General features: G+C 42.3%; 1 protein-coding gene and 1 pseudogene across 1 annotated transcript; both read right to left on the bottom strand.

Moving 5' to 3' along the window:
- Positions 1–1,382: 1,382 nt before the first annotated feature.
- Positions 1,383–5,823, bottom strand: kiss1 (KiSS-1 metastasis suppressor). The gene is made up of 3 exons (XM_069517555.1): positions 5,754–5,823; positions 4,646–4,664; positions 1,383–1,608 (listed from the first exon to the last, which is right to left on the bottom strand). The coding sequence occupies exons 1-3, from the start codon at positions 5,821–5,823 to the stop codon at positions 1,383–1,385; spliced, it is 315 nt and encodes a 104-aa protein (XP_069373656.1).
- Positions 5,824–12,831: 7,008 nt separating this feature from the next.
- Positions 12,832–13,818, bottom strand: LOC138406060 (uncharacterized; annotated as a pseudogene).
- Positions 13,819–16,912: the final 3,094 nt, after the last annotated feature.

Genomic DNA, 16,912 nt, shown 5'->3' with positions numbered 1-16,912 from the left:
GTTTGTCTTGTGCCACCTGTCTCCAGTTACTCATTAGTTCAAGTGTGTATTTAAGTCTTGTTGTTCCCCCCATGTGGTTGTTGGTTCGTCGTCGTCCCTCGTCATGTTCTAGTATCCCGTTGTTTATCATCATGTTCGTCATTCCTCGTCATGTTCATGTGTCCCGTCACCTCTCGCCACGTTCCTCGTAAGTTCTTTCATGTCTTCCCTGTGCAATTTCCCGTGTTTTGCCTGAGTGCATCTTTTGATTTATTAAGTGTTCTTTTTGTTACATTTTACCTTGAAATAAAGGACACTTTTTGTTAAACCATATATAGTTCTGCGTCCTTGTCCACCTGTTCCCTTTTTCCTACCACACCCCCCCCCACTCTACCTGACAGTACGAACCAACCGAGATATGGACCAAGCAGAGCTGAATCTTTTTTGTAGCAAGGTTTTTTATTTAGACTCCTTGGTGGACGAGCTGAGCACTGCAGGCACCCAGCAGCGAGCAGTGCTCCTGGGGAGGATGGCACCGGTGCAGGACTGGCTAAAGGACAGACCCTGGGTCAGCCACTTTGTCCCGCACCTGGTGACAGTCGAAAAAAGACTCAAGGACATCCTCACAACCCCAAACCCCCCTGCTAATCTTTCATTAATGTTAAGATAATTTTCCATTTTGAAATTTTACAATAAAAAGTACATTGAGACTGTAAAAGATGGCCTTTAGCACATTTTTTATGGCGGCTTTTAATCTTGCATCAAATAGTGAAATGCATACTGTATGCAGACTGTTGCATGTACAACTCACTAGCAGTAAATATTGTGCTAGTACTAGTATTGAACTACAAGAAGCAAGACAGTTGCACGCCCTTAAAGTTAGAGTTATGTAAAGCTTTTTATGGGTCAGTTAGGTCCTAGAGATGTGGTGACAACAGCTGCGCAGGGGGGGCCCAATTTGATTTTTTTATCATGGGGTTCAAAATTCCTGGCAGGGCCCCTGTATATGTATGTGTGTGTGTGTAAATGGTCTGTATTTAGATAGTGCTTTTCTAGTCCTGATGACCACACTGCGTTCTTCCCTGCCAATCTTCTATTTAGAGGACGACAGTGCTAACTCTTAAGTCGCCTCCCCTGTGTGTCAGTGTATGTGTCAATATATGTTCTATGGTGTGTCCCTACTGCAGATCTAATTGAATATATTGCCTTACTTAGGTCTCCATTGATTGATTCATAAAAAATCCTTTCCTCTGAAAAAAACAGTACATTTAGTAAACTTTCACTGTTTTTTATTGTGTCTTAAACAGTGACATTATTTAGAGTCTGAAAATACAAACTGAATTAAAATACTATCATAAAAATTAACACATCTAACACAAAAATGACAAACATAAGGTTTTGATTCATTTTCCGTAACGTAGACCAAAAGAGTTCAGGTTGTATGAGGATACATCTTGAGATTTTTTTGTAGTCTGTTGGAGGAACAACTTTGGGATCCACCATCTTGTCCTGAGAAACTTTACATCAGTTGAATGGATCATATATGCTGGCAAATTCGTAGGATTCTTTGCTGATGGTGGCACTGCTGCATTGCTTAAATCTCTCAAGGCTTTGAGTATTGCCTTATCTGAAGGACAAACAAGACAATTATTTCAAGCTTCCACTCTCACTTCCACATACATATCAATAATATTTTATTTGTATAGCCCATTTTCACAAATCACAATTTGTCTCATAGGGTTTTGACAAGGTGTGACATCCTCTGCTCTTAAACCTCAACAAGAGTAAGGAAAAACTACAAAAAAAAGAGAACCACTTGTGAGGGATCGATATGTGTGTCATCATTGTCATCATATGATAATATGACATATCTAAATTGAAACTGAAATATGAAATAAAACAAATGTGTATTTGTTGATTTTACAGTGTGCCAAAAAGCTATAACAAACTGCATTATGTTATTTCAGAGAAAATAACATACTCTTATACACTATTACACCAAATTTCACTTTTAAACTCTAAATGATCAAAATACATTTTCAGGTCACCCTCCCTCAATAGTAGAAGGCATTTTGTTGAGACAAATGTCGCTCACTGAACACCATAGTTACTGTGAAAGTGCTACGTGTTACTGTTCTGCCGTAAAAAAGATTTCAAAGTTAAAACATTAGTTCTGTCACAACATCAGTTCTACATCAAATGTCCCCCTCCCTGTGAGGAGTGATGACAGCCAGATCAGTGATCACTGAACTGGCTGCTCCTTCATTAAAATAGTTAGTATCACTGTGCTCAGACAATAACCCAGGACAACCAACAGAGGTGACTGTGCAGTACAGCAGAGATCAACTGAGTTTGGCAGATCAGACTTCTCTGTCAGAGCCACAAACTACTTTAACTTAGTTTGTTTGATTTGCCCCAGACTTTATGAGACTGCATTTAAACATCATAAAAAATTACTTGTCATGTTGTGCTCAGTACAACATGAGACCAGATGCTCACAGTCAAGACTCAGTGTTAAAATGACCGGAGCGACACACAGACATAATCCAACACCATCGATTGATTTTTTTAACACGTGATCTTAAGTTTGTTACTAAATCATCCTGAAAAAAAATTATTAAAACAAAAAAAAAATATGATTAACATTTTATTGGCAATAAAAATGAAATATGAAAGTGAACTAGTTAATTTACATCTGCATGAACTGAACTTTGAACTAGTTATTTTTATGTGTGAACTGACACAACACTGCAAACAGCAACGCTACTGCACAACTGTCTGTATTGAAAGGCAAAGGTAGTATAACTGGATTAGATTAGATTAGATTAGATATACTTTATTCATCCCACTGGGAATTTACTTATTACAGCAACAGAAAGAAAGTTTAGTATACACTACAGAAATTAAAGTGGAAGAGGCAAAACCACAAAAAAAACAGACAGAAATATCTGTAATCTACACAATAAAGTACTGAGGATAAAAAAAGTGGCATGGTATAAAAAGTATTTTAATGTAAAGTGACCATAATATAAGTAATATTGCAAAAGTAAGTGACCATGATATAAATAATATTATAAAAGTAAATGACCATAATGTAAATAATATTGCAAAAGTAAGTGACCATGATATATATAATATTGCAAAAAGTAAGTGACCATGACATAAATAATAATGCAAGGCATAAATGAAATAAAATGAAATAAAAAATATTGCAATGTAAAGTGACTGTGATATTAATACTATGGTAAGGTAAGTGTATCCATGATGATATAAATAATATTGTACATTATAAGTGATCTAAACATTGTAAGTGGAAATGTAAATATTAAAAATATTAGAAATATAAATACACTGGTGAGGGAGGAGGAGTGGGCTGGTGGGGGTCAGGTGTTTGAAGGTGGCAGGCTAATAGTAAACCTAAAGTTGCCTTTTTTTTTAACAATTTGGTTAGTCTTCCACATACACCTCTGCTCATATCACATTCACAAATGACAAAATTTTCATTACAAATACATTACCATTCATATACATTTCAGTAAGACTTACAGAACAAGAGTATACTTTCATATGAAGTATGGCTTGTTAAGCAAGCAGCTTTAAGCACACTCATGAAAACACATCTGCTTGTTCTAAATACAGTTCAGTTACTGCATATAATTAGTCAACAATTGACTCAAAGGGTTAGGGGTTAGGTTACTTTGAACTTCTCTCTCTAGCTCTCTTTTTAATTTCTGATTCTCTTCTCATGGTCAATCAATGTGAATGTCTCCTGGAAAGGTGTTTCTGCCCTCTCTTTAGCTGTTTTCAGACATGACCTGTGAAGGATTTCTGATCTCTCACTGGGTCTGTACTTCTGTTTACTTTTCACATGCACAACACAGCAGGAATTCTCTGCTTAGACACATTCACAACAGAAACAAAAAAATGGCAGTTGCCACACATTCATCAATCATGTTAAAATCGTCTTTAAGCACTGTTATGGCTCTGAGTCAGCTTCTCTTTGACGTAACTTCACTATAGGGTCATATTTTTCAGACAAGCTCCCTAAACCATTCATAGCTCCTTGCTTCATTTCCTCCAGCACCATGGCCCACCATTTTTTGGGTATGTTCTTTCTGGCTTTCACATCTTCCTTTGGTCCTTCCATGACCATAGCACCATTGTCTGGATGGTCCAAGCAGTTGAACCCCAAGTCATTGATGGATCTTCGCACCCACGGTGACAGGTCATCGTTGCCTCTATCTATAGGGTTATGCTTCTGTAAATATTGCAATACCAATTGCTAGGTGTGGATTACATCCCCCAGCAGGATGGCAATACAGCCTTGGCTGTGCGTCCCCACCGGCTGCTGGTCTGTGATAGTAGTTTATTGTTCTGACTCCTTTGTCCCTCCTGGGGCAGTAGAGGTCGGGGGCTCCGGCAGTTGCCTTTTCTTTCAGCATCCTGGACAAGGTCCTCTGCTTTTGTGGATCTCCGTTGTCTCAGTGCCCACCTCCCCGTTGCTCCTGGAGCTCCTGTTTAAGCTGATGGCGAGGAGACACACCAAGCTTCTAACCGCCTTCATCTGAACTTCTACACTGCTTCCACTGGAAAGGCATTATACCAAACAGCCCTATGTGTAAAATAGTATTTCCAGCCACGCCTCATGGCAGCTCTCCTCTCATGGTCAGTGTACTTGGTAGTTGCTAGGAAATTAGAAAATAGTTCCCCACTTTAATGTTGCATTAAAAACATAAAACTAATGTCCACAACTTCTTAAATAGGTCCCAAGCATTGTTTTTGCTCTAATTCTTTTTCTTCTTCCAAATTCCACGGTTGTGTCAGGTATGGTATACATTTATGTATTTTAAGGGGATCAGGAATGTGTGTCCAATAATGGCTTGATAGTGCCCCTACAAATTTTCAATGAGGGTTTTCCTATTCATTTACTTTCACCTAATAGAAAGTAATGAATCAGCACACATGTATCATGCTCAAACTTACAAAAAATCCTCTATACATTCTTCTCCACACCCAACAGGAAGTTGGCCATTTTGGATTAAAAATTTAATTTGACTTGATTATTGGTGTTTTTACACCTGCCCTGCTACAAAATTGTACTCCTAGAGATTTCATGTGATCGACCTCACATTTGGTTTAGGTATACAGGTTGGTATGCTGCAGTTAGCCCACTCACATAATTTATGTGAAATTTGGTCAATAGAGCATAAAGGAGTAGATGATGTCATATAATCAAACTTGTACGTTTTCATCAGGGGCGTGTCCTTGCCATCGCGGCGAATTTTGATGACTTGCCAAGAGCAATCAAGTAGCTTTAACCTCCGTGTTTTTGCCCCAAGTATCATCGTCACAGGTATTATCAACACCCCCACCTGCTCTAGCGAGGATCACCTGCAGTGTTTTCTGATTGACTTCTGCAGACTTTGTGCAGACATTATACTAGGGGCCCAGGCAGAGAAAGTCCACAGAAAGCAAAACAAAAAAACTATGGAAGATGTCCTGAGTTCAGTGCAATTTCTGAAAGCAACTTATGACAGGCAGCTATTCACTCCACCTTCAAGGGTAATAATTTTGACCATGTCCCAGGATGAGTTCTAATCGAGCATTACCTGACCCTTACACTGAGTTTTACTCACAGCAGCAGTATAGCAGACTGTACCTGAATGATCATTTACATTTCTTCAAAGAAGTAGGCACTGTTCTGGTGACATACAGACAGAATGTGGTCCAAGTCACTGATATTTGTTACCATATATGTGTGAAGCCTTCATAACTGACCGTACCTTTGGAGGTGTAGACCTCTGTTGACAAAGCAACCATCATCAGAGCAATGAGTAGGAGCATTCTGACAGTCATTATATTAAAGTTGCTCACCTTCCTCTGCAAGAAGACAGAAATTAATCAATTCCTATTGATCATAGATTCAACAAAAAATGTATATCAGTATAGAGCTCTATAGATTTGTTACATGAATGAATTACTATGTCTTATTTAAAGTTGTTGCTTTAGAGGCTCTTATAAGTGTGTTCTTTAACTGAATTGAATACCTTTTTATAATAATTTATTCTTCTTCTAGCCTTGGATTTTTTTTGTGAAGCACTTTGTAACTTTGTTTAGATAAGTGCTATACAAAAACAGTTATTATTATTATTATTCGTGAAGTATTGTGCGTACTAATGACTGCATTTTCTCCTAGTTAACACAGGGTGTTCATCCCCAGTCTTCCCCATGAATGTGTGTGTGAATGGGTGAATGGCAAACTGTAGTGTAAAGCACTTTAAGTGGTCATCAAGACTAGAAAAGCGTTACATAAATACAGATTTTACTTTTTACATTTACCAACCCATTTACATCAGCCTTGCATAGAAAAAGCTAAATGATCACAACACATTCACAGCCTGATAAACCAAGTAGCTATGAAGCACAAAGACATGTTCTAGAGGTAGAAATGTTTTGAGTCTAACGCCCAGGGAACAGCAGTTGCAGAACAGCCGCAAAATGGCTGTGGAACAGCTTGCTTTTCATTTCCGCAATTATGTTATGTTTTGATTGATGTTAACAGATTAGAGCTGGTTCACTGGGTGCAGTTCAGCCGCAGAAGTTGTGCTGCTCTTCTGGAGAATGGAGAGGGAGGCACCACTGTACAGTTTTCTAAGAGAAGTCTTTCTGCTGATACCAAAGCACTGTGCTTCACAAAGCATATCAGCTGTGTCATCGCTTGACAAAGTCCCAAACATTTGTCCTCCCAAATTATTGGCAAACTCAGCACCATATTCACATGTCTATGACATATTTAACCGTTGACCCTGCCGAAATTGCTTCATAATTTGAACTTCAATTGTCCTATTGTTGTTATTAACTTTCCCAGTATTACATTAAAAACACTCAAATGATGAACACTATTTTACATTACATTTCATTTAGCTGACACTTTTATCCAAGGCGACTTACAATAAGTGCATTCAACTATGAGGGTGCAAACACAGAACAGCAAGAATCATATAGGTACTGTATTGGAAATTTGTCTTTTGAGTATGTATAAATGCATGAACAGACGTTTATGTGGAGGACTGACCTAATTGTTTATCTAAAAGGGCAACTTTAAGGTTTACGATGAAGGCTTAAGAGACTTTAATTTTATGGCCTCCAGAAACCAGAACTGTATGGTATTTTGTGGTATCTCTGGTTGGGATCTCACACCTGGGGTCTCACAGGGGCGTTCTCCAAAGAACATGTAAGCACATAAGGACTGGATGTCTCCTCCACTACAGGAGGGTAATAAACACCTTTGCATGCTTAGTGGGAGGGGGCTGTGAGTTATAAGCACACGGATTCTCCTATGTTCTTGGCTCATTTGTATATGTCATTCAGGTGATGTGTACTGTGAGTCCATCTGTAGATGCTGAATTAAACTTATCAAATTCAAATTCAATCAAATGTATTTATATAGCATGGTATCACAACAAACAGTTGTCTCAGGGTGCTGCACAAAAGTCCAAGATCTTAAGAAACACAAAATCCAACTTGTTCAACACCGAGCAAGCATGAGCAACAGTGGGGAGGAAAAACTCCCAGGTGGAAGAAACCTCCGGCAGAACCGGGCTCGGTGTGGATGGCCTCTGCCAGGACCGGTTGGGATGATGGAGAAATAACAAGTAATACAGGAGAACAAAAGGAAATGAAGGGGGGGGTTGAGTCAAGTGTCAGGTCAGGGGCTTGAATCCAGCCCGGAAATCTCCACATGGATGTTGGCATGGTCTTCCAAGGGCGCGTTGGTCCCCCCGGGCAGTCCTGCTTCCCTCATGGTTCACATGCGCAGTAATAGGACCCATGGCTCCAGAGGTGGGAGGTCGTCAGGTGGGAGTGCTGGTGGTTGCGTGACCCTCCATGTCAGCCCTGCGAAAGACCGGCGACCTCACTAGGTCCATCCCTCATCAGGACCCGAGCCAGGACAGGCTCCGGAGAGGCGAACAGTATGAACCAAGGAGGGGAGGAGAAGACCCAAGGAGTTAGAGATATGTAATAAGATATAACAAAATAAACCAGGCAGAGAGTGAAGAAGAGAGAGGAAGATAGATGGTGCTGGTGCCTGATGGGTGATCCCCCAGCAGTGTACCTTTTCCCTCTCATTTCAGACCCTGACTTCCTCCCTTTGTGTGATTTCCCGCCTTCATGATCGTCTTCCCCCCCCCGATTGGTTTCACCTGTTTCCTACTTCCTTTTGTATAAATAGTCTTCGTCTCCCTTTGTCCTGTGCCAGTTCATCTTGTTCTGTCCCCACGATCAAGTGAGATATTTTTGCCAAGCCAAGAGTAAGCCTCGTTCATGTTTTGTATTTCTTGTTTCCCTCTTAGTTTTGTTAGAGTTTTGTTTTGCTACTTTGTTATCCTCTTCGAGAGCACTTTTGGCTATACACCTTTTGTGATTGGAAATAAACCTCTTTTTGTTATATCCACGTCTTGTCTGAGTCGTGCATTTGAGTCCACCAGTTTTTGTGCCTGAGGTCGTTACAGAATGAAGTGGCCACAAAATGGACTCAGCCGACTCAGAGAATCTCCGATCTGCTTTTGAACTACTCCAAACAGCCAAAGTTTTTACCCAGTTGGACCTTAGAAAGTATCAGGATCCGAGAAGGTGATGAATGGAAAACTGGTTTTAACACTCCTAGTGGCCATTATGAGTATTTAGTCATGCCTTTTGGACTCTGTAATGCACCAGCTATTTTCCAAGCATTTGTCAATGATGTTTTGAGAGACTTTTTTGATGTTTTTGTATTTGTGTATCTGGATGACATTTTAATTTTCTCCCCAGATGCAGAGACTCATACATATCATGTTCGCCAAGTACTTCAGAAACTGTTAGAAAACCACCTCTATGTAAAAGCAGAAAAATTTAATTTTCATGCTAAAACTGTCTCATTCCTGGGCTACATCATCTCTCCCAACCAGATCCAAATGGACCCGGCCAAGGTCAGTGCTGTGGTCAATTGGCCCACTTTGGACAGTAGAAAGAAGGAAAGAAGGTACAGCAGTTCCTAGGGTTCGCCAACTTTTATAGAAAGTTTATCCAGAACTTCAGTTCTGTGGCCGCACCTCTGCATGCACTCACCTCTTCTAAAGCACCTTTTCAGTGGACCCCCCAGGCCGAGAAGGCATTCAATTGCCTTAAGGAAAGGTTCACCACGGCACCGATACTTGCTGTTCCTGACCCCCAAAGGCAGTTCGTGGTAGAAGTAGACGCGTCCAATGAAGGCGTAGGGGCTGTGTTATCACAAAGATCTGCCAGGACAACAGAATGCACCCCTGCGCCTACCTATCACATAAGTTGTCCCCTGCCGAAAAAAATTATGATGTTGGGAACAAGGAACTTTTGTCAGTAAAGGTAGCACTGGAGGATTGGAGGCACTGGTTGGAGGGGGCCGAACAACCTTTTTTAGTGTGGACAGACCATAAGAGCCTGGAATATATCAAGAGAGCTAAGAGACTCAATTCATGTCAGGCCAGATGGTCTCTGTTTTTTAGCAGATTTAAGTTCATGTTATCTTTTCGGCCAGGCTCACAAAACACAAAGCCAGATACTCTGTCTCGCTTATATGACCCTGAACCCATTGCCAAAGAACCTGAAGCAATCCTTCCACTGAACTATGTGGTTGGAGTGGTCTTGTGGCAGATATAATCTGATGTGAAGTAGGCTAATGGTGTGAGTCCGGTACCTAGTGGATATCCTGACAATTGTTTGTTTGTCCCCGTGTCATTACGTTCCAAGGTAATCCACTGGGCTCACACGACCATGCTCACATGCCATCCAGGTGTCAAGTGTACCATGTTCATGATCAAGCAGTGGTTCTGGTGGCCGGCCATGGAAAAGGCCATCACTGAATATGTGGCGGCCTGCCCAGTATGTGCCAGTAATAAGATCTAACCTCATGATGACCTCTGCTGATATCGTTTCAGACAGATGACCACAGTTCATTTCACGTTTTTGGAAGGAGTTTTGCCAGCTCCTCGGCGCCACTGTCAGCATGTCCCCTGGCTACCACCCACAGTCCAATGGTCAGACGGAACGCCTCAACCAGGAGCTCGAGACCTGCCTCGGATGCCTCATCTCCCAGAACCAGCCCACCTGGAGCGACCACTTAACATGGGTGGAATATGCCCACAACACCCTTCCCTCATCTGCCACAGGCCTCTCACCCTTCCAGTGCGCCAACGGCTACCAGCCTCCCCTTTTCCTAGCCAATGAAAAGGAGGTCACGGTCCCCTCGGCTCACGCCATGATATGACGCTGCCACTGGATTTGGGCCAGTGCTCGACGGATTCTACTCCGGAGCTCGGTCCGGATGAAGGCAGTGGCAGACAACCGCAGGCGACCGGCTCCTCCTTACAAGCCAGGCCAGAGGGTGTGGCTTTCCACTAAAGACTTGCCCCTCCATGTCCATTCTAGGAAATTGGCTCCAAGGTTTGTGGGACCTTTTCCTATTTCAAAAATCATTAACCCTGTTTCCGTCTGTCTACGTCTTCCCAGGTCTCTAAAAATCCACCCTACATTCCACGTCAGCAAGGTCAAGCCTGTAAAGGAAAGCGCTCTGGTCTTTGTGTGATTTCCCGCCTTCGTGATCGTCTTCCTCGCCCCTGATTGGTTTCACCTGTTTCCTACTCCCTCTTGTATAAATAGTCTTCGTCTCCCTTTGTCCTGTGCCAGTTCGTCTTGTTCTGTCCCCACGATCAAGTGAGATATATTGCCAAGCCAAGAGTAAGCCTCGTTCATGTTTTGTATTTCTTGTTTCTCTCTTAGTTTTGTTAGAGTTTTGTTTTGCTACTTTGTTATCCTCTTCGAGGCTTTTTGTTATACACCTTTTGTGATTGGAAATAAACCTCTTTTTGTTATATCCACGTCTTGTCTGAGTCGTGCATTTGAGTCCACCAGTTTTCGTGCCTGAGGTCGTTACAGTTTTTCAGAATCCTGTTTTGACAGGATGTGTCTGATTCTCTTTATATTACGCAGATGAAAGAAAGTTATTCGGAGGTTTGACTAATGTGTTGGGTAAGTGACAGATCTTCATCAATGATAACTCCTAGGTTCTTCACAGTGGAGTTTGGAACCAGGCGGATATCATCTAGGTTAACCGACTGGTTAGACAGAGTTTCTCTGAGATGCCTAGGCCTCCTGCAGGTAATTTCTCTGGAGGTGATCGAGCAGCTGATTTACAACAGCTCTTTCTAAAAGTTTAGAAGTAAATGGGAGGTTTGATATAGGTCTGTAATTTGCTAAGATACCTGCATGTAAGCTAGGCTTCTTAAGCAGAGGCTTAATTACTGCTAGTTTAAAAGCCTGTGGTACATAGCCAGTTAATAAAGAGCTATTTATAAGTTCAATACAGTGCTGCGACTTCTAAGAAAACCTCTTTAAAGAGCTGGGTAGGAATGGGGTCCAGCGAGCAGGTTGAATTTTTAGAGGATGAGACTAAAGAAGATAGCTGTGAAAGGGTGATCTGGGAGACCTGAACTAACCATGAGTCTAGGTCTACACTTTTTTCATAGTTGACAGTTTGTGAGGAGTAAAGGTTAATTTTCTCTCTGATAGTTTCAATTTTATCAGTGAAGAAGTGAATAATTATAAAATAATCAAAAATCATTGCTGCTCAATGACAATGGGATTTTTGGTTCAATAGAGCTGTGGCTCTTGGTCAGCCTGGCTACAGTGCTGAAGAGAAACCTGGGGTTGTTCTTATTGTCCTCTATTAGTCTAGAGTAATATGAGGTTCTGGCACGTTGAAGAGCTTTTTTATACACTTCAAGGCAACTCCTCCAGGAAGTAAAATTAACTTCAGAATGGGCGGAGCGCCACTTCCTCTCTAACCTCTGTGTTGCCTGTTTTAGGGTCAGAGTTTCAGAAGTAAACCACGGAGTGAACCTCCTCTGATGAATTAACTGTTGACAGTTTGAAGTGATGAGGTTGTATTATCCACTAAGTTATCGAGTTCTGCAGGAGCGAGGTTGAAAAGATTATCATGCGTTTCATTTATGCATGGCTGCAGAATAGAGGGAATTTATCAATTTTGTTATCGGACAGTAACCGACTATCGGAGAATTTTAGACTCGCCTGAGTACAGTTGCTAGTCATAAATTCAAATGAGAGAAGGAAATGATCTGACAATAAAGGGTTGGAATCACATACTACTAGATTCTCAACATCAATGCCATGTGTCAGTATAAGGTCTAAGGTGTGGTTTAAGTTATGAGTTGGTTTATCTACGTGCTGACTGAAACCAAGTGAATCTATCAGAGAGTTAAACGCACCTCTAAGGCTATCATTTGCTTCATCAACATGAATGTTAAAGTCACCCATGATGATGATTTTATCTGCACTAAGGACTAGTTCTGACAGAAATTCTGCAAATTAATTTAGAAACTCTGTATAAGCAGCAGGTGGGCGATAAAGGATGGTTAAATAAAAAGGTTTATGTTGTTTGAGGGTTGGGTGGGAAAGACAAAGGGTGAGGCTTTCAAACAATGTAAAATGTTCTTTAACGCGAGGGAAGGTAAGAGTTATATATTGCTGCTACCCCTCCACCTCTACCTGTACTTCGGGGAATATGTGTATTACTGTGGGTTGGAGGTGTAGCTTCATTTAGGATCACAAATTCGTCCTGTTGGAGCCAGGATTCTGTTATACAGAATAAATCAAATTTGTGATCACTAATCAGGTCATTGATCAGTAGAGATTTGGACCTGAGTGATCTGACGTTTAGTAAGCCACATTTAATTTTACTATGTTCTGTGGCATGGGTTGTCTTGATTTTTACTAGGTTACTGTGCACTGCTCCTCTCCTTCCTATTTGTCTAATGGGGACATTATAAGTTTTGGGGGCAGACACAGTCTTTATCATAGATGTAGGTGACTGATCCAGAAGCGCAGAGAAGTGTGTAGGACTGCAACTCTGCTGCCTGGTCTCGACTCTGAATTGTCAAGTTAAATAGGTTATAATATTTCTAGCCATAAGAGAGGCTCCATCCAAAGTGGGGTGGACGCCATCTCTCCTCATGACACCAGGCTTTCCCCAGAATTTTGGCCAATTGTCTATATAGCCCACATTATTGTCCGGGCACCACTTCGACAACCAGCTGTTAAATTGATGCATGAGACTAAACATGTCATCACTACTTATATTTGGCAGGGGGCCAGAGAAGATTACGGTGTCAGACATAGTTTTGGTGTATGTATAGACCGATTTAACATTCATTTTAGTGACTTCCGACTGAAGCAGGCGGGTGTCGTTACTGCCGACGTGGATAATAATCTTATTAAATTTACTGTTACATTTAGCCAGCAGTTTAAGATTTGACTCTGTCTCCAGCTCTGGCCCCGGGGATACACTTAACTATGGTTGCTGGTGACGTAAACTTCACATGTCGTACTACAGAGTCTCCAATGACCAGAGGTGTGTTCTCAGCTGGTGCATTGCTGAGAAGGGAAAATTTATTGGAACCACGAATGTGATGGTGGTGAGTCGGGGGCTTTGATTTAGCGCTATGCTTCTTTCTTTGGAGAGTCACCCAATCACCCTGACTTCCCGGCTGCTCGGGAACCGCTGGGGGGGCTGAGGAAGCTAACGCTATTGCTACTGGGCACGCACCATCTACTGAGGACAAGCTAATGCTAGCCGCTAAAGGTTGTGCCTCAATGGTGCCGTGCCTCGAGCTGACTAAGCCTCGCCTCCAACTTAATGAATAAACTACATTTAATACACATATCTTTACCACTAAAGGAGACAGAGGAGTTGCTAATCATCAGACACACCGAGCAAGAGAGGGCAGGAGAGAAAGAGGGGGAAGCCATGGCTACCGCAAAAGCTAGGAGCTAAGTTTGCTAACCGGCAAAGAAATTACGCTTCACCGATGTTTAGCGTGAGAGTGGCAGGCATGGAGCAGGAGATTAAGGTCATGATTGTGTATAGATAGAGAGTTGATACGGAAACGTTTTCAGAATAATATAAATATAAGAGTGAAGGGAGCAGTATTCAGAACAGCGGCAGACACAACAGCAATAACAACAACCGGAAATTACTCAATATGCTCACCGCAGTACGTCAGCTTGTCGATAATAAAACGTGGGTTGGGATGAGTTGACAATTGGTTGTGTATCATTTACATTACAATGGCTTATAGAAAGAAGTGTTTGACTTTGTGCTTGTTTCACAGAAATTGCCACCACAGTACATTAACTGAACACCAGAAAACTGGTCCTCAGTCACATACTCATTCTATATAAATATACAATTTAAAAACTGCTATAACTGTTGCTTCAGATGTGACAGTGAAAAGTTTATATCTTAAGTTTTACTCTGACAAGACCACACTCAACATGCATCCATTCCTGAAGATGCCACGTTAGAGGGATCATCCAATCACAAGAAACTGCCGGCTGCTGTTTTTTGCAAGGGTTCGATGAATGACTCTGTTTTCAGTGTAAAAAACTGCAAATGGCAGGCACCATGAACCGGAGCAAGGGTAAGATTAAACAAAGAGCCACAAGTTTGGAGAATGTATTTTATGACACAAGAAGGCAGTTGCTGCAGATTTGGTCAAAGCTCTCTATCAGAACCAAGAGATGGAGGACCCAAGAATGCACAGTTCAACAGGCAGAGTAGCAAATTCGACAATTAATTACAGTCCATGTCGATGCACAGGTAGTCAAAAACAAGGCAACAGTATCCAAGGGAGCAGGCGCAGAGAATCATGACAGGAAAAACAGGCGATGGTCATACACAGGAGAACTCACAAAGATATTACGCTGGTAAGTGGAGACACGAGTAACACACGATGAGTTAAAGGCCCGGTGTGTAAAAAGCTGGTAACATCGTCTAGATGTTAGTCGACTAGACTAACCACATTGGAGATAGGGAAGGGACCCATGAAGTGGGGAGCCAGCTTAGGAGATTCCACTCTGAGGGGTAAGTCACGGATGGACAACCAGACCAGTTGTCCAAGTGAATAGGTCATTGCCACTGTTCTCCTGCGGTCAGCCATCCTCTTGTACTGCACTGACAATCGAAGAAGCATCTTTCTGATTCCATCTCAGATCTTGCGACAATGCTGGACAAGGGCTTTGGAAGGGAATGCTGGACTCTGTATCTAGGTGAGAGACCAGAGGATGAGCAGGGGAGTGTGTTGTGTGCATACTCTACCCAGATGAGATTGCTCCAGGAGGCAGGATTTTGGGCCACCAGGCAGAGGAGTCCAGTCTCAAGCTGTTGGTTCATATGCTGTGTCTGGCTGTTGGATTGGGGATAGTATCCAGAGGAGTGACTGACTGAAGCCCCAGCAGTGCGCAGAACTTCTTCCAGAACCTTGAGATGAACTGGGGGCCACGGTCCGATACCACATCTCTCGGGAATCCATGAAGACGGAACACATGAGACAGCAGAACCACCGCCGTCTTCTTGGCGAAGGGAAGTTTGGGTAATAGAATAAAGTGAACCATCTTCGAAAATCTGTACACCACAGTGCTACCTTCTTAAACCAGTCACAAAGTCCAGAGAGATGTCAGACCAGGGGCAAGCGGGACCAGAGGTGGACATAGGAGACCAAAGGAGGTGAATGAGACAACTTGTTCTGAGCAGAAACTCGGCAGGCAGACACGTACTCCTTGACATCCTTCTCCAAGGACTGCCACCAAAAGCTGTATGATAAAAAACATAGATTTGCGGACACCAGGGTGGCAGGAGATGGCAAGGAGGTGTGGCCCCAGTGGATGACCTCAGAGCATAGATGTACTGGGACAAACAATCTGTTAGGAGGACACCCAGGCTGACCCTGAACCCCCACATTAAAATCAGAGACCCTCTTTTCATTGTTCCATGTGATGGCCCCAATACAGACAGATGCTGGAAGAATGGGAGTGAAATTCTTGAACATGAGTCAGGTTCAAACTGTCTGGACAAGGCATTGGGTTAAACATTTTTAGAGCCTGGCCTGTATAAAAGTGTAAACTGGAATCTGTTAAAGAAGAGACCCCACCTGGCTTGTTTGGAATTGAGCCGTCTCGCAATCTGGATATACTCCAGTTTCTTATGGTCAGTCCACACCAGAAAAGGTTGCTCTGCTCCACTGCCACTTGGTGACAGCACTGACCTTAGCAGGGTACATCTGGATGCCAGCTGGGGAATCCACAAATCCAAGGAAGGGGATGGTGGGGACACGAAACTCACATTTTTCCGCCTTCACAAAGAGATTGTTCTGTAGTAGCCTCTCCAGAACCTGATGTACGTGCTGCACGTGGGATTGCTCGTCAGAGGAGAAGATTAGTATATCATCCAGGTACACAAAGACAAACTGGTTTAACATGTCAACTAAGAATTTAATTTACTAATGCCTGGAAAACTGATTAGTTAATCCAAAAGGCATAACTAAATACTCATAATGGCCACTAGGTGTGTTGAAGGCAGTCTTCCACTTATCCCTCTCCCTTTTCCTCACTAGATGGTAAGCATTACTTAGATCTAACTTAGTAAAGATCCTAGCATCATTCAGTAAGTCAAAAGCGGAGGACATTAATGGAAGGGGTTACCTGTCATGTCATTTAGACCACGATAGTCTATGCAGGGTCTGAGTGTCTTGTCCTTCTTTTCGAAGAGGAAAAACCCCCACTCCAGCAGGTGAAGAGGAAGTCCGTATGAGACCAGCCACCAGGGCGTTGTTAATGTAACTCTGCATGGCTTTTCTCTCCACCAGAGAGAGGGGGAGTAAAGATGTCCTTTGGGAGGTGCGGTACCTGGTAGGAGGTCGATGGCGCAGTCATACATGTGATGAGGTGGCAGTAAAGTGACTCCGGATATGTTGAAAACTTCCTTGAGGTCCATGTAATATGAGGGCACTTTGGACAGGTCTGGAAAGTCCCTATCCGATGAACAAGGAGGTGATAGATGAAAAGC

The sequence above is a fragment of the Paralichthys olivaceus genome, chromosome 2 (genome assembly GCF_024713975.1).
Source record: "Paralichthys olivaceus isolate ysfri-2021 chromosome 2, ASM2471397v2, whole genome shotgun sequence".
Lineage (NCBI taxonomy): Eukaryota > Metazoa > Chordata > Actinopteri > Pleuronectiformes > Paralichthyidae > Paralichthys > Paralichthys olivaceus.
This window is presented reverse-complemented; position numbering and strand designations above follow the sequence as displayed.